The sequence below is a fragment of the Colobus angolensis genome, unplaced genomic scaffold (assembly GCF_000951035.1).
Source record: "Colobus angolensis palliatus isolate OR3802 unplaced genomic scaffold, Cang.pa_1.0 Scaffold83, whole genome shotgun sequence".
Classification (NCBI taxonomy): Eukaryota; Metazoa; Chordata; class Mammalia; order Primates; family Cercopithecidae; genus Colobus; species Colobus angolensis.
The window spans coordinates 2,322,050-2,343,943 of NW_012122154.1; the positions used below are offsets into that span (position 1 = coordinate 2,322,050).

At 41.8% G+C, this 21,894-nt stretch overlaps 2 protein-coding genes across 2 annotated transcripts; one reads left to right on the plus strand and one right to left on the minus strand.

Annotated features, from left to right (window-relative positions):
• Positions 1-1,429: 1,429 nt before the first annotated feature.
• On the minus strand, positions 1,430-14,003 carry LOC105503155 (keratin-associated protein 4-5-like). Its single transcript, XM_011929946.1, has 2 exons — positions 13,605-14,003; positions 1,430-1,990 (listed from the first exon to the last, which is right to left on the minus strand). The coding sequence occupies exons 1-2, from the start codon at positions 14,001-14,003 to the stop codon at positions 1,430-1,432; spliced, it is 960 nt and encodes a 319-aa protein (XP_011785336.1).
• A 6,333-nt stretch (positions 14,004-20,336) lies between these two features.
• Positions 20,337-21,099, plus strand: LOC105503070 (keratin-associated protein 2-1). Its single transcript, XM_011929803.1, has one exon. It carries the CDS (start codon positions 20,365-20,367, stop codon positions 20,749-20,751), a length of 387 nt encoding a protein of 128 aa, XP_011785193.1. The 5' UTR covers positions 20,337-20,364; the 3' UTR covers positions 20,752-21,099.
• Positions 21,100-21,894: the final 795 nt, after the last annotated feature.

Genomic DNA, 21,894 nt, shown 5'->3' on the forward strand with positions numbered 1-21,894 from the left:
CCTCATGTTTCAGAAGGTGTCATAACTCTGTGATTAACATCTGGGCAACATTTTCTTAAGACATCAGAAAAAATGTGAAGCTTATCAATGATATCTGAACAAATCATCTTAAACTTGATTGGCTCAATAGCTTAGGGTCAGAGCTGATAATAGTCAAATAAAAGTAAAAACATCAAGAGCAGGTGCTCCTACTAGAATGCCAAGTTATAATCACTTACAATATTATTTCAGATTCAAATGAAGGCACCACTCTTGGGGATTCAAATTAGGATATGCACCCCAGCTGCGACCTACTCAAAGCTATGAACTAATTCCAATAAAATCATTCTTAAAAACAAAAGTGAGTCTTGAAATTTTCAGCCTTGCTGGGTTTATATATGTTAAGATGTTAAGTGTGGAGATGTTTAAATTCTAACATAAACCTGTAGAGACCACAATCAGAAGTATACCATGCTATCCAGATGAAATACAGCTCAATATGCTTTTTTTTCTCAGCAGAACTCACTGGGAAATAAAGTCCACTTTTTAATAATAAATTCCAAAATATTGTTTATTGAGTGAAATGAATTGAGTACATTAAATTCTTTATAGAAGATTTCCCTTCTTTCACTGGTGTCTACTTTTCAGAAATTTGATTTTATCTTTTTTCGTCAAAATAAGGACAATCGTATGACAATTGGATATAATGTGTTAAAGATAAAATGTGTTTCAAGAGCTAAGGCATGAATTAAATCTGTCTTAATTTAGGATATTAAAACACCTGTGCACACCCACAAACACACACACACACACATATACACACAGCACTTTTATTCCAATACCTTAAATTATGTATATTTGATATAGCATGTATCTTCAAAGTGATTTCAACATGGGTTGCTCTTCCTGTATCTTTGTGTAAAATATAATTGCTAGGGAATCAGTAAAATAATCATGAAAGCAATAGAGAATGATACCAATGAAGTCTTAAGTGCAGAAAAGTTTATTAGAAAGCAGAGATGCAACAAAGCATAAGAAATTCACGCTAGGAGAAACACAGAATATAACTGGGCCCCTGGGTCTGAGGGTGCAAAATCAGTGACAAAACTGGTCCTGCAGATAATGTCTACCTCACTGAGAAGGAGAATCTATACCTCAAAGTGATAAAGAAAATAAGGAAATTAGAGGATTGGAATAATTTCTTAGTGGATTACAAATTAATTCCTATTTGGTGCTACCACTGGAAGAAAAAGAAAGCAAGGGAGGGAGCTTAAAATGAACCAGAATATCCTCACAGAGTCAGTGAAGTGCTGATGGGCTCATTGGAAACATGAGATCCATCCTTTTGAAAGACATCAACCCCACTCCATGTGTCCTCATAGCCAGCACAGAAGAAGGGTCTGCATTTGTGGGCCAGCGGTGAAGGGGAAGGTGAACCAGGGCACGGGGCTCAGCAGCAAGAGGAGGCGCAGCACAAGGGGCGGGGGCAGGTGGAGATGACACAGGTTGGGCGATAGCAAGTGGTGTGGCAGGACACTCGGCCACAGACTGGACGCAGGCAGCAGCAGGGGCGGCAGCAGCTGGATTCACAGCAAGAGGGGCGGCAGCAGCTGGAGATGCAGCAGCTGGGGCGGCAGCAGGTGGGCTGGCAGCACACAGATTGGCAGCACTGGGGCCTGCAGCAGCTGGACACACAGCAGCTGGGGCGGCAGCAGGTGGTCCTGCAGCAGGTGCTCTGACAGCTGGGGCGGCAGCAGGTAGGCTGGCAGCACACAGACTGGCAGCACTGGGGCCTGCAGCAGCTGGATACACAGCAGCTGGGGCGACAGCACGTGGTCCTGCAGCAGGTGGTCTGACAGCAGTTGGGGCTGCAGCAGGTCTCCTGGCAGAGGTCTTGGCCGCAGACCTGGTCAGAGCACACGGAGTCACAACAGGAGTTGACCATGATGTCAGAACGGGGAGGATCTGGGTGAGTTTCCAAGAGATTGAAGTTCTTGTGTTTGGAAGTCTTCTGAGTCCATAGCCTCCTTTATACCCTGTTGAAGGCCCATTGCCACCACATCATTGTTTCCTTGTTATTATTTACCTCGTGGAAAACTTAATCATGTAATTACATCATTATGTGTTTCTAGTTAAATACTCCAAAACTAACCCTTTTAAATACTCCAAAAATAACCCATTTCCTTTTCCTGCTGTGCTCCTGTGTTTCTATTGGAAACACTTGTCATATTTCTTCCTTAGTGGGGGTCACCTTTGTCCCTGGTCTATGCAGTGTCTTTTACAAACCGCTGGTCACATGACTCTGACACTTTATTTCTAAATGTGTTTCTCCCTCCTACCTGTAGATTGCTCTCTACAAATCATGGGGGACACTTTTTATAATGTAAATGTATCTTTTGTTGTCAAAGAATGTCCTGGTCAGATGAAATGTCGGAAAGGAGTTAGAAGGAAGGACTCACTCGGGAGAAGGATGTCCCATCTGTAATGAAGATGACTCGGATTCCGTGTATGCTTCTCGAATGGTTGAGGAGATGGTCAGATCCCAAGGAAGTTAATAAACTCTGTGTCAGATCTTATTCCACCACTTCAAGTGAAAGTACTTAGCTATGACTCATTGCCTTTAAGGAGTAAAAACACATTTTTGTGTATGTCTTACAGTATAGGCATTAGGAGTAGGAAGTTTTGATTTATCTTTGATCATCAAAATTGCATGATGAATTTTTCCTTGACAAAACCATTTGTTATATGTAAACAATATTTAGAATTATTAAGCCTTCAATAATGTGCATCCAAGACATTCTGTTGGGTACTCTGGGTATAGAACAGATAAACCCTCATCTTTTTCCTGCAGGTACTCGTATAAGACACATGCGTAAGAAACAGAATTTGGCAAAAATGAAAGGAATTACAATTATGTTCATTAAACAACTACAATAAAAATGTATAGTATGTGGATAAGTTCCATATACCCTCAAGGTATGTATATTACTTGTGAAGTTTTGACTATGTACCAGACATTGTGCTAAACATCTTATATTTATTTCATTTTCACTCTTTAATACAACCTTATAAAGTAGTGTACATTCTTACTACTCTTTTAGCAGAGTACTCAAAAGAAGCATTAACAAGTTAAAGCAAACAAACAAACAAAAAACTTGTCCAAGATTAAAGAGAAAGTTAGCCTAATATGTCTTAGTGTAGCCAAAAAAGCGGTAAAGAATAAAATTTGCCAAACTTGCTGAAACTGTTTCATCTTCTTGGAATATTTCATTTTTTTGTTCATTCTGCAAACTCCTACTCATGTGTCAAAACCAGTTAAAATATTTCCTCCTCAATAATATTTTTCCTGATAAGCTACCCCATACATTTATCATTATTTCCTCCCTTGTGCTCATAATTTGATACATTCTACTGTATCATAGTCATTTACTTCTGTCATTCCCCATATGCAATGCAAATACCCTAAAGGCATGGTCTATGACGTTTCTTGTTGTTACCATGACACTCAGCGCAGAGAACACTGGTGGTAAATGTTTGTTGAGTGAATGAAGGCTTTTTGATGACATAGAGGCATGTAAGGTCCTTTAAAAATGGATATATCTTTTGACTTCTGGATAAAAGAGAGGAAAACATTCCAAACAAGGAGATCAGAGTTTCATTTTAGGAAAACTACACTTATTTCTATGGTAAGTAACGTGTCCCCTGATAAACAGTATATGTGGAAAGTTGTGGAAGTTGGGATTCCATTTATAGAATAAGACTTGGTTATAGATAACCAGGAATACTGTGTCATCACATTGTGGAAGGGAAAAGAGAGGGTGAGATAGAGAAAGAGGGAGTCAAAATCATCCTTTTATAAGGAATCCACTCTTGTGATAACAACATGAATCCACTCATGAGGGTGGTGTCACCATGACCCAAACATCTCCTGTTGGGCGCCACCTCCCAGCACTGCCGCATTGAGGATCAAGTGTCCAACACGTGAACTTTGAGGGACACATTCAAACCACTGCATTCCACCCTTGGCCCCCAAATCCATGTCCTTCTCATACACAGAATGTGTTCATTTTATTTCAATAGTCCCAAAGTCTTAACTTGTTCCAGAACCAACTTAAAAGTCAAAATGTAAATCTAAGAGTGTCATCTAAATCTCATATGAGTGAGACACAACACAGGACTTATCCTGAGGCAAATTCTCCTCCACATGTGAACTTATTAAAGAAGTTATCTAGTTCCAAAATCCGATACTGGGAGAGGCATAGTATAGACAGGCCCATTCCAAAAGGGAGCAACAGGAAAGAAAAAAGGGTAACTGGTCCCAAGTGAGTTCAACAGGGAAGACAGCATTAAATCTTAAAACTGGAGAATAACCTTTGACTCCATGTGCTGCCTCCTGGACATGCCTACCATGGGGCTGGGCTGCCTGGGGGCCTTGGTGTTAGGCCCCAAAGGCCCTCAGATAGCTCTGCCCTTGGCTTTGCTGGGCTCAGCCCATGCAGCAGCAATCTGATTGCAGTCTCTGCCTGCAGCTCTCTCAGGCTGATAGTTCTACAGTTCTAGGGTCTCAGTGGCTGCTCTGACCCCCCGTTTTCCTGAGCGTGGCCCTAGGAGAACCTCTCTGCTGTGGCTACACCCCTGTGGCAGGCTGTTGGAAACATCCTTTCAAACCTAGGTGGACCGCCATGGCCCCACAGCTCCTGCACTCTGTGTATCTACAGTCAGTACCACACGAACACCACCAAGGCTCACAGTTTGTGCCCTTTGCAGTGGCAGCGCAAGTCTCGTCTAAGCCCACTTGAACCACAACTGGAGCAGCAAAGGGGCACTGTGCTAGAATGTGGGGAGTACCAAGCTCTTTCTGACCTCAAGGTTCTCTTATCTGGAGCCTGTGATGAGAGGGACAGCTGCAAAGATCTCTGAAATGGCTTTAGAGCCATTCTCCCATTGATGTGATGAACAGCACCTGGCTTCCTTCTATTCATATCAATCCTTGTATCAAAGCATCATTTGGCCACATCCTTGCATGCTTTTTCATTCTTTATATGGCCAGGCTGCACATTTTCTACATCTTTATGTTCTGTTTCCCTTTTAATTATGAATTCCACCTTAAATCATTTGTTTCCTCTTGCATTTTACTATATGAAGTTCAAAGATGCTATGCAGCTCCTTCAACATTTTTCTTAGAAATTTCTTCCCCCAATATACTGCTTCATCTTTCTTAAACTCTGCCCTCCGTTCAGGCCCTTGGACATGAACATAATTCAATTAAGTCCTTTGCCACTTTGTAAACGGATGGTCTTTCCTCCAGCTTCCAATTATTGTTCCTCATTTCCATCTGAGATCGCATCAGAATAGCCTCTACTGTCCATATTTCTCTCAGCATTCTGGTCATGACCACCTAAATAATCTATAAGAAGATTCAGACTTCCCCTACAGCTATTCTTTTCTCCTGAGCCTTGACCAGAATCACCCTTAATGCTCTGTTCATGGCATTACAGTAGTCCTTCCCTATCTGTGGATTTACTTTCCACAGTTTCAGTTACTTGTGGTCAACCATGGTCCTAATATATTTAATGGAAGATTCCAGAAATAAACAATTTGTAAGTTTTAAATTGCATGCCATCCTGAGTTGTAAGATGAAATATCACCAATCCTACTCTGTCTTGCCTGGGACAAATGTCATCCCTGTGTCCACACTGTATACATGACCCACCCTTTAATCCCCGAATAATGATCTCAGTTACCAGACTGTTGCAGTATTGCAGGATATGTAGTGCTTGTGTTCAAATAACCCTTGTTTAACTTAATAATGGCTCCAAAGTGCAGGCTAGGCTAATTTGGTTGGCTTGGACTTTAGAAAATAATGTCACTTAATACTATTCAGCCACAAAAAATAATAAAATCACGTATTTTGCAGCAACATGGATGGAACTGGAGATCATCATCAATTAAATGAAACAAGTCAGACACAGAAGGACACATATCGCATATTCTTACACATGGGGGCTACATGATGTGTGCACATGGACATAGAGAGTAGAATGACAGACCATGGACACTCAGAGAGCTTAAAGAGTGAAAGTGGGGTTGACAATGAGAAATTACTTAATGGGTACAGTTTATGTTACTCATGTGATGATGGCCTAAAAGCCCTGACTTGCTAATTATGCAATCTATGCACGTAACTAAGTCACACTTGTACCTCAAAACTTAAAAAATAAAATAACATAGTGATGTCATTTAGCTTGTTCCCAATACATTTAAACATAATTAAGCATCATAGCTAAAGAATGCTTCTAAGTGATGAGGTTCAAGGCTCAAGTACAGAATAATGTGATTCACTTGCAATCAGCACAAAGTGCATTCATGCTAGGTTAAATATATCTTCTATAATTACATTCACCTTCCCAATTTGCCCATGAATTTTTTGGAAGATGCCAATTTTCCCTGGATACAAGCCAGGGAAAATTAGCCTGCACATGTCCCAAATTAATAAGATTTTGTTGTATGATCACCCATTACAGCAAGAAATTTAAGAAGTATAGGAGATATTCAGGACATTGTCCTAATTCTTTTCTGACTATGATGTAACCTGATCATCAGAATTTCAGGTAATATGTCAGTCAAGTAATGAATTATTGTCCCAACACACAATACTCCCAGGAATGCATAATGCCAATAGAAGAGAAGAGAAGTGAAGAGAAGAGAGCAAAAGCGAATCACTAATGCCACAGTCTTCAATGTTCAGAATATTCACAGGGTCATGTAGGGATTGGCTTAGGGCCTTGAAGAGCCCTATGTGACTCACAATTGGGATCATAATAGCAGGTCCTTGTGTGCAAATGAGCTTTATCTTGGTCAGAAACGCTCTTTTGGAAGGTCTTTGTTGGGTTTGATATAATTAGAAATTAGGAATCCTATAAAGCTGTAGATTATCATTCACTTATTTATTCAACAGTGGTTGAGACCTCTCTCATTCTGTTCCACAGACTATGCAGGAACCTCCATACTACTTGTTCTTTAAGACTTAAGTGCTATTACCTCCTCTAGCAAACCTTTCCTGATACTCTCGGCCCAAGCCTCTCCCTTAAGCTGCCCTCTTCTAAGATCTTGGTAGCATGCTCCTCATGTGTTTTATATTGTTGAACTTATTTTTAGCTTTTTGAAAGCTTTTTGGAGATACAATTGACAAGTAAAAATTGCATATATTCAAGGTGTACAAAATAATGTTTTGATATAAATATACGTTGTGAAATAGATCACCACAATCAAACTAATTAACATATCAATCACCTCACATACTCTTTTTGTGGTGAAAATACTTATGTTCTAGCAAATTTCAGGTGTACAATACAGTATTGTTAACTGTAGTCACATTGCTGTACATTCAATTTCCAGAACTTACTCATTTTGAATAGCTGAAACTTCATACCTTTTGACCAACATCTACCCATTTCTTCCTCATTCCACCCCAGGCAACCACCATATAAGTCAGATCATGCAGTATTGGTCTTTCTGTGTCCAGCTTATTTCACTTAGCTTAATGTCTTCTGGGCTCATCCATGTTGTTATAAATGACAGGATCTCCTTCTTTTTAAAGGCTGAATCCATTGTGAATAATGACATTTATATAAATTTTCTTTATCCACTCATCTGTGGATGGGCACGTAGGTATTTCTGTATCTTAGCAGTTGTGAATAATGCTGCAATGTACATACAAGTGCAGATATCTTCAAGATAGTGATTTTATTTACTTTGGATATATATCCAGAAGTAGAATGGCTGGTTCACAGGTGAGTTCTACTTTTAACTTTTTGAGGAGCCTCCATACTGTTTTCCATAACGGCTGCACCAAGTTATATTCCCACCAATAATGTATAAGAGTTCCCTTTACACCACATCCTTGCCAACACTTATCTTTTGACTTTTTGATAATAGCTATCCTAATAGGCGTGAGGTAATATCTTATTGTGGTTTTCATTAGCACTTCCCTAATGATTAGTGATGCTGAGCAAGCACCTTTTCAAAGACTGCATTTGACAGTACTTTAGAATTATCAGGTCAATTGGGAAGTTGGAACACAAGGGTAGAGGAAGAATGGTGGCTGTTGGATAGAGAGGGATATAAGAGCTAAATTCTCATCACATGTGACAGTGGGCCAATAGATAATATCTAAACTTTAAAAGTCAGGAAGTAGTAGTGTAACCACACCATTTAGAAATATCTTTTTCCTAGAGTTCTCTCTCCAAAACCCTCATCTTACTGTTCTCCTCTGCACTGATCATTTTCTAGGCTTGCTGTACGGTTGACATTTTTGGATTTACCTTGAATGCAGTTCTGATTTTCTGACTTGAAATTCCTGTTTGCTGAATCTGTGTTCTCCTCTTTGTCAACCACTTCATTTTGGTGGTGCACATTCTGCAGACATTACTTTAGAAAGGGTGCAGGGACTGTAAGGATTTTTTTGGATTTTTCATATCTGAAAATTTTACTATTCCTTTGTTTCTGTTTGTTAGTTTGTCCAGGCATGGAATTCTAGGCTAAAAAACATCCCACTGAGAAATTTTAAGGCATTTCCCATTGTCTTCTGGCTTCCAGTGCTGATGTTGAAAAGTGTGATGCCATTTTACCTCCTGAACCTTGGTATGGGAACCACATTTTATTTTCCTCATTGGACACTTTTAGTGCCATTTCCATATCCCTAATATTCTGAGATTTCACAGTGCTGTATCTTGATATGACCCTTACATTCACTGTGCTCAGCACTGGTGTTCTTTTAATCTGGAGCTCCCTTCTGAAAGAAATTTTCTTATACTATTTACTTGATAGTTTTCTCCCTCGTATTTCTTCTTTCTTTCTTTCCTTCCTTCCTTCCTTTCTTCCTTCCTCCCTTTCTTCCCTTCTTCCTTCCTTCCCTTCTTCCTTTTCTTTCTCTTTCTTTTCTTTCTTTCTTTCTTTTCTTTCTTTCTTTCTCTCTTTCTCTTTCTCTCTTTTACTTTTCTTTCTTTCCTTCTTTCTTTCTCTCTTTCTCTTTCTCTCTTTCTTTTACTTTTCTTTCTTTCCTTCTTTCTTTCTCTCTTTCTCTTTCTCTCTTTCTTTTACTTTTCTTTCTTTCCTTCTTTCTTTCTCCCTTCCCTCCCCTTCCATCCTCTTCCCTTCCCTTCCTTTCCCTTCCAGTCTTCTTTTTGCCTTTTGAGACAAGACTTTACTATGTTGCCCAGGCTGGCTTCAAATCCCTGGGCCCAAGAGACCCTCCCACCTCAGCCTCCCAAGTAACTGGGACTAGAGGCACAGGTCACTATTACACCTGACTCCTTATGTTTTCTCATCTGTCTAAAATTTTTCTTCATTGAGTGGTAGATCTCCTGAATTGATCCTCTGTGTTACTATATTTTCTTTAATGTCCATGTCTTTCACTTCTTTTTATAATTTTTTTTTACGTATCTTCAAGACAGGAGAACAAATTCTTTGACTTCCTATTCTAATTTACCTTCCAAACATTTTACTGAACTTTTTTCTATCATATTTTAATTCTCAAGATTTCACCCGACTTCTCTGACTGCTTCTGTTTTTTAGAATCTTGTTTTTATTTCAAAGATAGAATTTCTTCTCTCAGCTCTCTTGAGTATTTTATTTATAGTAGCTCTTGTTTTATAATTTTTTTAGTTCTATGCTGCTTCCTATAGTTTCTATTCCTGTCAAATTTGTTTTTCCCCTTTTTTCTTTTTGTTCTTTTTAAATTAGTGTGAATTGTCAGGCTGGAGACATTTCCCAAGTGTCTGAAGCATATAGTTGACATGGCACTAAAAAGCCAATTGAAAGGTCTACGTGGACAGCAGGGCTTGTTAATTTATCTCTTCACCTCTCCTCCCCTTCGTCCACCAAAAGGAAGTCAAGATTTATATGTTCTTTCTCTGGGCCCCTTTAGTTTCTTTAGAGGAGAATCTTCCAATATTCTGCTTGGAAGGCTTATGGTCATCAGAGTCCTGGATGATGAGCACAGTGCTCAGATTTTCACTACATGGGTCTGTTTTCTGCTCTATTCTTGACTTTTGTTCACTCTGGTGTTCCCAAATCTAGAGTATCTCTTACTAAATCTTCTAGAAGATAACCTCTTGTTTCTCCTGGTTGGAAGTAGGGGAGGCCTAATGAGCAACTTTGTAGGGTGGGGTAGGGATCCAGGGGTCTAAGCAGCCCGCTGCCTACCCTGCCTTCAGTATTACCTGGTGCCTCCAGGTTCTGAGCCTTTCTGAGCCTTCAAGGAAAACCAGTTTTACACTCTGTGGTACTCTCCCTGTATGCATTCACATTGTAGCTCCTTTTGTTATCTTTAGTTGACCACCATTGCTCTTTCCCCAAATTTGCTACCCTTTCTTATGTGCTATTATCTCCTGTCCTAAGAAAATAAGAAGAGGGTTTCTGTTTTTTAACACCTTTTAAATGTTGGTGTATCATGATAGATTCAAAGAGGATAAGAGGACATAAATGTTTATTTTCTGACATGTTAAGGACCTACTATTACTAAACAGTTAAAATTAGACTTAGTATTTCACATATATACTCCCCCTTAACTATTCCTGAAGTAAACTAGTGCCCATGCTCCAGATGTTGGTGAGATTCTTTCTCTGTGTTTCCAAAGCATGTTAAATAATTCTGAAGGTTAATTTTATTTCTCAATATTTTACTCATGCCTAAACTGTATTGAAGGGCAGAAAACATTGTGTCATGCCTGTGGTCCTAGCTACTTGGGAGGCTGAGGTGGGAGGTTGGCTCCAGTCCAGGAGTTGCAGCTTGCAGTGAGCTGAAATGGTGCCACCACACTCCAGCTTAGGTGAGAGAACCAGATGCTGTTATTTTGATCCACACAAGCTATTGGTCATGTGTGAAGACAATGGAAAGATTTCCTCATAGATTCAAGGACTCAGGATATATAACTTTCCTTTAAAATTCCTTTAAAAAATATTCCTATTGACTGAAATATAAGTCAAAATAAAGAATTCCATTACAGTATAAATGTCATGCATAAAATATTGGTTCGGAGAGATGAAGCTGGTAAAATTCAAAAAGATTTTCTAAAAGATTCAAATATTCTAAAAGTGGTAGAGGATAAAAAATACTAAAGAATACACAAGTGGTAGGCGAATTAAAAAATGAGGTAACAATACCTATACTTTCTGGTGATAAGGTGGGCGTGGTGGTTCACACCTGTAATCCCAGGACTTTGGGAGACCAAGGTGGGTGGATTGCTTGAGCTCAGGAGTTCAAGACCAACCTGGGCAACATAGTAAGACCCTGTATCTACAAAAAATACAAAAATTAGCTAGACATGGTGGTGCACGCCTGCGGTCCTAGCTACTTGGGAGACTGAAGTAGCTAGGGGAGGTTGTCTTGAGCCCAGGAGTTGAAGTTTGCAGTGAGCTGACATGGTGCCACTGCACTCCAGCTTAGGTGACACAGCCAGACCCTGTCTAAAGAAAAACAAAGGAAAAAATTCAAAAATGAAGATAGCATATTTATAAATGTCTATGTGCCATAGAAGAGATCATAGAAATGAACAAAACAAATACAGTTTTGCAGTATACAGATATGACAGAATAGGCATCATTACTAGTTTGAGACTCAGGCCTAGGTACTTAAGCAATGCTGCAATGAGAAAGAGCTTGTATAGACCATTTATGGCCCTGGAATAAATTGAAAAGGGATGCCTGAGCCCAAAGATATGATTCTCACATTGCATTACCATATCAATTTCTGAATATGTTGTTTGAGTTTCGTGCTGACTTTACCTTTTTATTTTCCTTTTCAACTAAAAGTTTTGCCTAGAGCTTTTGAGCCTACTGATATCATTTTGATTGATATCATTTTGATTGATATTATTTTGAAATGGAAGGAAATGGCTTGAAAAGACACAGGAAATACAACATGAACTGAACTCCTGATGCAAAAGGGAATCTGAAAGTTATAAAGGAAACACAGGCAGCTGGGTGATTTGATCCATGTCATGTGTAGTGAGCCCTAACCTTTGCATGTCTCATAGTTAGACCTGCATGCAAACTCTGCAATTGGAGTTTTAATGGAGCATGAGTGGATGAATATCATTAATGGGTCAATGAAGCATCTCAAAAATAGAACTCAGCTGCATTTCCAACTTAGTTTCCATCACTTTCTTTCCCACAGTGACGTGTTTCCTCACTCATGCTCACTGATTTTCCCACTGACTCTATGGCTTCAGCCTAAAATCATCCCTCTTAATTTTCCATAGAACTCACCATGAATTAATCTTGACATGTCCCTCCTCCTTGAAAGGACTATAATTTTTTAAATGTCTTTCTAATAATACTACACTTCATAAAGATATATACATTCGGCTGTGATCTGATTCTCCTTCACATAATCTTATTTGTTTGAGACTGGTGCATGTTACCCTGAATTTTCAGAGTTGACACGTTTTATTTCTATGAATCAATCCTTACATATGTACTACTTTTCTCCAACAGAATAGAGTCCTTTTTCTCACTAATATTACCAACATACTCTCCCTGACATATGTATTTAAATTAAATCCATGATTAATTGAATTAATTGGGTGGAGAGGGAAAGGAAAGAAAAATAACTTTCAGTCTGGGCATGGTGGCTCATGCCTGTAATACCAGCACTTTGGGAGGCCGAGGTGGGTGGATCACCCCAGGTCAGGAGTTCGAGACCACCCTGATGAACATGGAGAAACCCTGTCTCTACTAGAAATACAAAATTAGCCAGGCATAGTGGTTCATGCCTGTAATCCCAGCTACTTGGGAGGCTGAGACAGCAGAATCACTTGAACCTGGGAGGCAGAGGTTGCTGTGAGCTGAGATCATGCCACTGCACTCCAGCCTGGGAAACAAGAGAGAAACCCCATCTCAAAAAAAAAAAAAAAAAAAAAAAAGGAAAAATCCACGATTTTATTGTGAGTTACTTGAGGGACGAGAATTGGGTCTCATTCATTTTATGCAATTCCCAGAGCCCAATAGCTTGCTAATTGGTTCTTAATTTAATTACAGTAAAAATTGAGTTATTGTTTTGTCTCAATAAACTTGATGGCAGGTAAAGTGTGCAATCTGTTTTGGATTAAAAAATGAATTATTTGACATTTTCTCTAATACAGGCTTTGGCTGATACATATAATATCATTTTTTTTGTTATTGTCCATACAATAGAAACCCAAACAGTTTTCCAAATAAATAATCAACCATAAGAAATACTGAAAGGTCACAAATGTTTTTGATACCAAAAGAGTATTTATTGAGCTATAGTTACTCTACCAGATGTAATTCATTGCAAAGTCCAGACCACACTCAGCAGTTGTAAGCTTAGAAGCCTGTTCCAATGAAATAGTGTGAGATATCTGGTCTTCTGACTGCACACCAAGCATAGAAGTTGGAGGTTTTGTAAGATATTCATGTAAATTGTTGCTTTTAAAATGGTTGCTTGGTGGAATGAACAATTAGCTATATAAATGTAGTGGTGGATCAGAGCAAGGCCAGGTCCAGTGGAGAAGAGGAATGAGAATGACTAGTACACTGACAACATGGTGGTTGAACCAGGGCTGGTGGTCAGGAATGAAGTTCAACAGCAAGAGGATTCACAGGAGACTGGGCCACAGCAGGTGGTCTGGCAGCAGACTGGATGACAGAAGCTGGACACACAGCAGCCGGGGTAGCAGCAGCTAGAAGTGCAGCAAAAGGGTGGCAGTAGGAGGATTGGCAGCACTGGGGATTATAACAGCTGGGCCTGGAGCAGCTGGACACACAGCAGCTGGGGCGGCAGCAGCTAGAAATGTGGCAGCTGGGGCAGCAGCAGGTGGGCTGACAGCACAGGGACTGGCAGCACTGCGGCCTGCAGCACCTGGACGCACAGCAGCTGGGATGGTAGCGGGTCGTTCTGCAGCAGGCGATCTGGCAGCAGCTGGGGCAGCAGCACGTCTGGCAGAGGCCTTGGCCACAGCTCTTTTCAGAGCAGACAGAACCACAACAGAAGCTGACCATGGTGTCAGACGAGAATTGCAGATGACGAGCAGGAGGAGACACTTCTTCCCGTACAACGTGTCTCCATGTGGTTCAGGGAAGTAGCCACCCTCATCGAGCAGCAAAATGAATGGTCTTTGACCCACCAAAGCTCCACCAGAAATACTGATATCCTCTCAAGTCACTAAGTCCTTGGTTTTTCCCGTCTTATAAAAAAACTTGGCTCTTTATGCCATACTTCACAGAGTCCTACTCCTGATTCATCTTCTTGAGAATACAAAGTCGCAGTTGTATTTGAATTTAGGCCACATTCTTATGGATGGAATTGCACCCAGCAAGGAGTTGATGAGAAGGTCATGGCCTTGGACTCTTCTTGGCATCTTCCTAGAACATCATAGGCCGTTTTATTTTTAATAAATATAGATTTCTAGGCAATACTCTTGGATATGCTGTGTCAGTTGATTATTATCCTGAGTAGCTGGGATTATAGGCACCTGCCACCATGCCCAGCTAATTTTTGTATCTTTAGTAGAGACAGGGTTTCACCATATTGGCCAGGCTGGTGTTGAACTCCTGACCTCAAATGATCCGCCCACCTCGGCCTCCCAAAGTGCTGGGATTACAGGCATGAGCCACCATGCCCGGCCCAAAATAGAATTTCTAATGAAATAGACATAATCTAATTTGATCTTCTAGAAGTCTTTTCTAAGCCTCACAACAAAGATTATTAAAATAATTGATTCTCTACTTTGGTAGATTAGATTATTCTTTTTTTTTTTTTTTTTTTTGAGACGGAGTCTCGCTCTGTCGCCCAGGCTGGAGTGCAGTGGCCGGATCTCAGCTCACTGCAAGCTCCGCCTCCCGGGTTTATGCCATTCTCCTGCCTCAGCCTCCCGAGTAGCTGGGACTACAGGCGCCCGCCACCTCGCCCAGCTAGTTTTTTGTATTTTTTAGTAGAGACGGGGTTTCACCATGTTAGCCAGGATGGTCTCGATCTCCTGACCTCGTGATCCGCCCGTCTTGGCCTCCCAAAGTGCTGGGATTACAGCTGGGATTACAGATTATTCTTTATTAATGTTTACTCTCCTCCCTCCTCCCACCCAACCCAGAAGTATCCTCTTCCACCCTGTGACTTGAACTTTGCCATGTGAGTTGCTTTGACCAGTGAGATATCAGAAGGCATGACTCGAAGACTCAAAATGTGAGCTTGTTCCCTTGGGTTTCCGCTCTCAGAGAAGGATTGCCCCCTAAAATACCAGACACTCCATTAAAATGGAATTCCAGACAAACAACAAATAATTTTTAACTGTAAGTATGCCCATGCATAATCAGATATAATTGTAATAAAATTATTTGTTGTTTATCTGAAATTGAAATGTAACTGGGGAACCTATATTTTTATTTGCTAACTATAACAACTCTAATTCAAAAGAAAGTCCCAAACCAACCTGTGACCAGAAGCCAAGGCCAGCCTTAATCAGTCAAACCCCAACTAACCGACAGATATATAACCAATAAATAAATACTTGTTACAATAAGCTATGAGAGTTTGTGATTGCTTGCTATGCAGCAATAGCTGTCTAATTCAACCATGGTAGCAATGTGAAATCAGCTTAATACACCAATCAATACACAAGGATGAACAGATGGCTTTCTACAAAGAAAATAAAAATAGAAGATTGGCCAAGTATTTGTGACAGGGTTGGTTTTATTGTAAATTTTGATAAATTTTCTGGAGGGGATAGTTAGTAAATCTTTAGCTGTATCAATAAAATGAAGATTAATGGATAGTGCAAAGTGAGCCTATTCATTTTAAATCGAAGGAGAATCTCATTTTCATAAGCCTGTTTGTGAAAACACAGCTTTCGGGTTGACATGCTTGGATTTGTTATCTAAGAGCCTACAGTTCAATGCTGTTCTGGTCAGGCTATGGTGGAAGCTCAAGCTGGAACAGTGCTTCACTAAGGAGCCTCAGGCTCAGCCCGCTGCTCTCCCACAGAGGAAGGGCAGGTACCAGCCCCTTTATACTAGGATGAAGGCCAAGGTCCCAGAATTCCAAGGACCTTCGCCCCTATCTGATGGTTTCCACTATGCTTTGACTTGTGTAGACACCTGCATGGGGCTACTGCAGGCATATCCCAGCAAGTATGTCACCCAGACAACCACCATAAGAAGACTGGAGTTATGTGTGGCCTGTGGCATCCCCACTGATATCAGCAGTGTCCAGGGCTCTCACTTTACCATATACAAAGTGCAGGAATCGGTGGAGGCCCTGGATATCCATTGGCATTTCTACCTGCCGTACAACCCTATAGCAGCGGGGCTGAATGAATGGATGAAACAACCGTTGAAGAAACAACTCTAGCAGGAGACGCCCTCTCTGGCTCTATGGACACACTGCTTACCAGCACCCATCTGCGCTCTGAATGAAACTACCCAAATTAGATGTGTCACTTTGCAAAATCACAAGCCCTGGACACTTAGTGTGGATCTTGTGCATTAATTAAAACTGTGATTACTCTCACAAAGTAACCAGGCCATGCAGGCCCAAGATGCCCTTGAATTAACATGTGTGTTCTCATCTCCCCAGTGCACACACTCTTCTGGCTCAAGGACCTGATACCACCATCATGATCCAGTTTGACAGTATAAGGGATTGTCCCTTACTCCTTTGCCTCAACCTGGGACTCAACCTGGGTCTATGCTCTTGCCATAGAACCTACCCACTGGAGAGCACATCATTACACGGGCCCGGAAATCACAAACCAGCCCCAGATGGTACAGTTTTTTCACTCCATGGGGCAAGGGCATAGAACATGATATATAGATCACACCTATTTTACAACCTATTCCTCCTTGTACTTCTAAATAATCAATCCTGGTCCCCAATTGTGCAAGGAGGTGATCATCCTCTCATTATGGGATATTACAATATCCCCACTGTCTCACTCTGGCTGCGACACGTTGCAGAAGTGGCCAATCCATGTGGTATTGCAAACCAGGCACAGGCTGCTGCTGGGGGTGGTGCTGTCTCAGAACAACACAACTTCCTGTCTTGTTAGATAGCCTAACTTGCCCTTTTTTTTTTTTTTTTTTTTTTTTTTTGAGACGGAATTTCACTCTTGTTGCCCAGGCTAGAGTGCAGTGGCACAATCTCGGCTCACTGCAATCTCCGTCTCCTGGGTTCAAGTGATTCTCCTACCTCGGCCTCCCAAGTAGCTGGGATTACAGGCATGCACCACCACACCCAGCTAATTTTTTGTATTTTTAGTAGAGTTGGGGTTTCACCATGTTGGTCAGCTGGCCTCAAACTCCAGACCTCAGGTGTTCCACCCACCTTGGCCTCCAAAATTGTTGGGATTATAGGCATGAGCCACTGTGCCCGGCCAACTTGCCCTTTCTTCTACCCACTAGGTATCTCACCTGTTGCCCATAGGTGGTGTACCTGTTCACCAACTGGGTGCAAATGGTGACCTTTCTCCAAAACAAAATGGACAGTTGCTTCTGCAGAGAGCTGCCCTTCTTCTCCAGCATCAGCCTGCCATGGTGCATCCAAGCAGCTAACCTCAGTATCTGGAGCCACTTCTATACTTGGTATAATGACCCCCACCCACTTCCCTTTTGCAATAAAAGCACTTTATGTGATAAGTTTCCCACCATCAGAGATGAGACAACATATTTTCCATCTAGCATAGGAGCAGGTTAATGTCACCCCCACTGTGGGATATTCTGTAGATGATGGGCCAGGGTGGACAACAGCAGTATAGATACAGCTTGTGGGCTGTGCACCCATATGTATTAAAAGGCATGATAATAGCATGCCACAAGCTAAAATCAGTGATATGGGATGGCTACCCCCACAGTGTAATGTAATCTGTTTCTTCAGGTAACAGACATGGAATGTGACGGCAATGTAACCAATCTCTTCAGGTAACCAGTGATACGTGACTGCGATGACAGAGTGACTCTCCACATGGGGGCCTACCACGCCCCTTAGGATGGCCGTGGGCATACGGCATCCACTGTTGTCCTTACTTACCCTATAATTGGACTGGTAGATGCACCTGGGGACATCCTCATTTGTTGGGACACATCGTGCCCAGTTTACACACCATTCTTCCTAACTGGGAAATCGTAAGAGCCAGGCACTACTGGAAGCATGCATCCTCGTAGTTTTACCTGTTGGCCACTGTTGCTGCTCCCCACCCCCGCCCACCACCCAAGTGGTGACAACAGACATACGGCTGCAAGTTGAGGCCCTGGCTAAATATAGGGCTGCAGTCTTTAATGATACCTGTCATGATATTACTTTTCTCACTGAAGAAACTGACCAAATTAGGTGCGTTACTTTGCAAAACTGCATGGCCCAGGACATCTTAACCACCTACCAGGGCAGAACCTGTGTATTAATTAAAATTGAATTTTGTGTATATATCCCTGATGACTCTCACAATGTAACACAGGCCATGCGGGCCCTAGCCATACATATTTCTGCTATAGAATCACTATCTTATGACCCTGTAACCACATGGTTTAATCAACTCCTGAGCACTTGGGAAAACTTTATATACAGTATGATTGCTATTACATTCATTATTCTTTTTTGTTGCAGTAGTTTGTATTGCTGCTGAAATATCTGGTTGCAAGGCTCCTCTGCAAACCCTGGCCCCAGGGAAATCTCAGAAGAATGGTGTGATTAGAATGTAAGGACTATTCAAGCATGCTGGGGTGGAGGATATGGCAGACACACCTGGCAGCAATAACTTAACTTAAGCATACTCTGAGAATGACCCTACAATCAAAGAAGAATGTATGCTTGGAGTTCTGAGCTAAGGATCTGGGAGTGGCCACCCTGGAGATCCACTCCTTATCTATGAAGGACGTTTGAATCCCTACCTCATCCATTAGAACACAGGTCATACTGGGGATTGAGGCCCTTTGTTTTGGATTAAATGGAGGCTGTTAGGTGGAGGGTTCTAAGTGAAAATACTATGTGAACTGCATGCTTTTTACAAATGGTAGCAGTTCTCCTGTCCAGACACCACCACTGGACCACCCTTGTATGTAAGTTCCCCTAACAAACCCCGCGTCATGTTAGCTGTCTCCAGATCCCTTCTCTAGCCTCTTGGACACATTGTCGTCCTTACTGGTCAATGGGGGTCCAGGATGACAATCTGTCATCTGAGCAAAACATTTCCCTAATTCTCTTCCAGTACCACTTCTAACTTTACTGCTGAAAGGAAAGTTCATTACTTATTTTTTTAAATCTGTATTTAATATGTATAAATGTAAGAGGTTCAAATGCAGCATTGTTACATGAATATATTGCATAGTGGCATGAAGTCTGGGCTTCCAATTTAATATATGTTTTCTTTCCTGTCTAAAGACCATGGTTTACTGAACCCAATGAGCATAAAACTCATAGTAGAGGCTACTTACTCAAGATTGAGGAGACCTGGACTTCAGACCTCATATAGTGACCTTGTTGTGTGACCTTGGTACACTCTCAGGACCTCAGCTGTAGAGTGAGGGCATAGGCCTACATATTCTCCACAGTCCCTTCCCAGACTCTACAGATGCAATGACTAATTCCAAATAAATTACAAAGATAATAATTGCAATGGATCCTTGAAGAGGGTTTCACAGTCAAGGTAGAAGTTGAGTTTGGATTGGAAGGATGAGGAGGGCATTCCAGGTGAATGATGACACATCAAAACCAAGGCAGGAAAGCCCAGGTCCTAGTCCGGGGAGAGTGACCACACTAGTGGGCAGGGATCTGCATTTCGTGTGGTCCCTGCTGACATGAAAAACCACAAGCCTGTCTTTAAGTGAGTCATGGAAGGAGCTATCTGTGAAGCAGATGACTATTGGTCCGCACTAGGATGATGCTATTAACCTGCTACCATCATGCCCATGTGCATTAATAAGGCAAGTCACTGCTTGGGTGCTGGTGATGGGAGCCTTTGAAGACCAGGAATAACATGCTAATTTTAGCGCCAAAGGGCAGAGCGATTAGACACTAAATAGTTTAGAAAACACATTCTTTTCTCTCTTATGGGTTAGGAATATTTCAAAGGAAAATTAATCAGAAGTGAATCCAATGTCTAAGTTTGGTAAGGATAAACAATACAAGAAAATGAGTGAATACTTGTGGTGTATGTACATGAATATGTATGAGGTGAAGAGTGACCAAAATACCATTAGTCAATGCTAAATCTTCATTTAATTGGCCAGAAGATGCACAAGAAAATGATCACATGTCGAGAGGTCATCAACACCCGGCCAGGGTATATAAAGGGCCCAGAGCGGGAGGAGGACATTCACACCTAAGAACATCCAGCTCCTCTCAACAGCCCACCCCACACCAGCCTCAAACACCACCATGACCGGCTCCTGCTGCGGCTCCACCTTCTCCTCCCTGAGCTACGGGGGAGGCTGCTGCCAGCCCTGCTGCTACCGCGACCCCTGCTGCTGCCGCCCCGTGACCTACCAGACCACCGTGTGCCGCCCCGTGACCTGCGTGTCCCGCTGCACGCGTCCCATCTGCGAGCCCTGCCGCCGCCCGGTGTGCTGCGACCCCTGCTCCCTGCAGGAAGGCTGCTGCCGCCCCATCACCTGCTGCCCCACGTCGTGCACGGCTGTGGTCTGCAGACCCTGCTGCTGGGCCACCACCTGCTGCCAGCCTGTGTCTGTGCAGTCCCCCTGCTGCCGGCCCCCCTGCGGCCAGCCGACGCCTTGCAGCACCACCTGCAGGACCTTCTCCTGCTGAGACCCCACTGCCCCCACAGAGCAATACACTGAAGCCTAAACATCTATTTGGTGTTTTCAAAAGTTAAAAGAAAAATAGATATTTTTTCACCAGGTGACAATAGTGATTTTTACCATCTGGATACAGCCTGGTATAAGCAGATGTCCACTACCACCCTCACCCTCACCCACATTTTCAGGTGTCAACATCAGCCTTAGTCATTATGGATAGTAAATTGACCTTTAAGAATCCCTGGGGTGGACTTTGCAAACACATTCTACAATCTGATGGTTTTTACTGCTCAAACTGTCACCATCATCTTTTGCAATGTGTTGCTCACTGTTGTCAATAAACTAATTTTTCCTGGCATAGCAAACTGCCCTGCTCCCTGATTTATTTGTTGGTGCATGTTTATTAGTGCACACAGATAAGCAAGATTTTGGAACCTGCACCAGGGAACCAAAGCTCAACCTAAGCAAAACCTTATCCATGGAAATCTCATCCATCCATTCATTCAATAATTGTTTATCAAGGGGCCTCCAATTGACAGGTGCAGCCTGATTAGTGATGAACAAGCTACATGCCTTGCATCCAAGGAGCTTATAGGCTAATGGAATAGACAAAAGGAAACACAATGTTCATGAAGAGGGTAAAAGTGGGAATAGCATATGCCAAGCCCAGAATGACCACTGGCAGTAAACCTGACCAGCACAGTGCATCTCATCTTCTTAGCACAGTTCCTAGAGTAGCGTTTTTCAAAGTGTGGCCCATGCATCATACACACTAGAATCTCTTGCAATTTAAAATGCACATTCTTAGGCCCCAAACCAAACCTAATGAATCAAAATCTCTGGGAGTGGGGCCCAAGACTGTTTATTTTCTATCACTTCATGTAATTCATTAGAATTTCAGGACCATTATTTCGGAGGAAGACCAGGATTTGAGCTCCTTGAGACCTCAAGTATGGCCTGGTAGCCTTCCAAGAATAGTCACTGGAACAAGCCACAATGAAGACACCCACAGTTAAGAAAAAAGGGTAATATAGTAATAAGTCTGAAATAGCACCTGCTAAACTGTAATCAGAAGAATCAATTTGGCAGAGAAATGAATGTGCAAAAAGACAGTGTCTTGAGCTTATCATAGGTGGAATAAAATGACAACAAT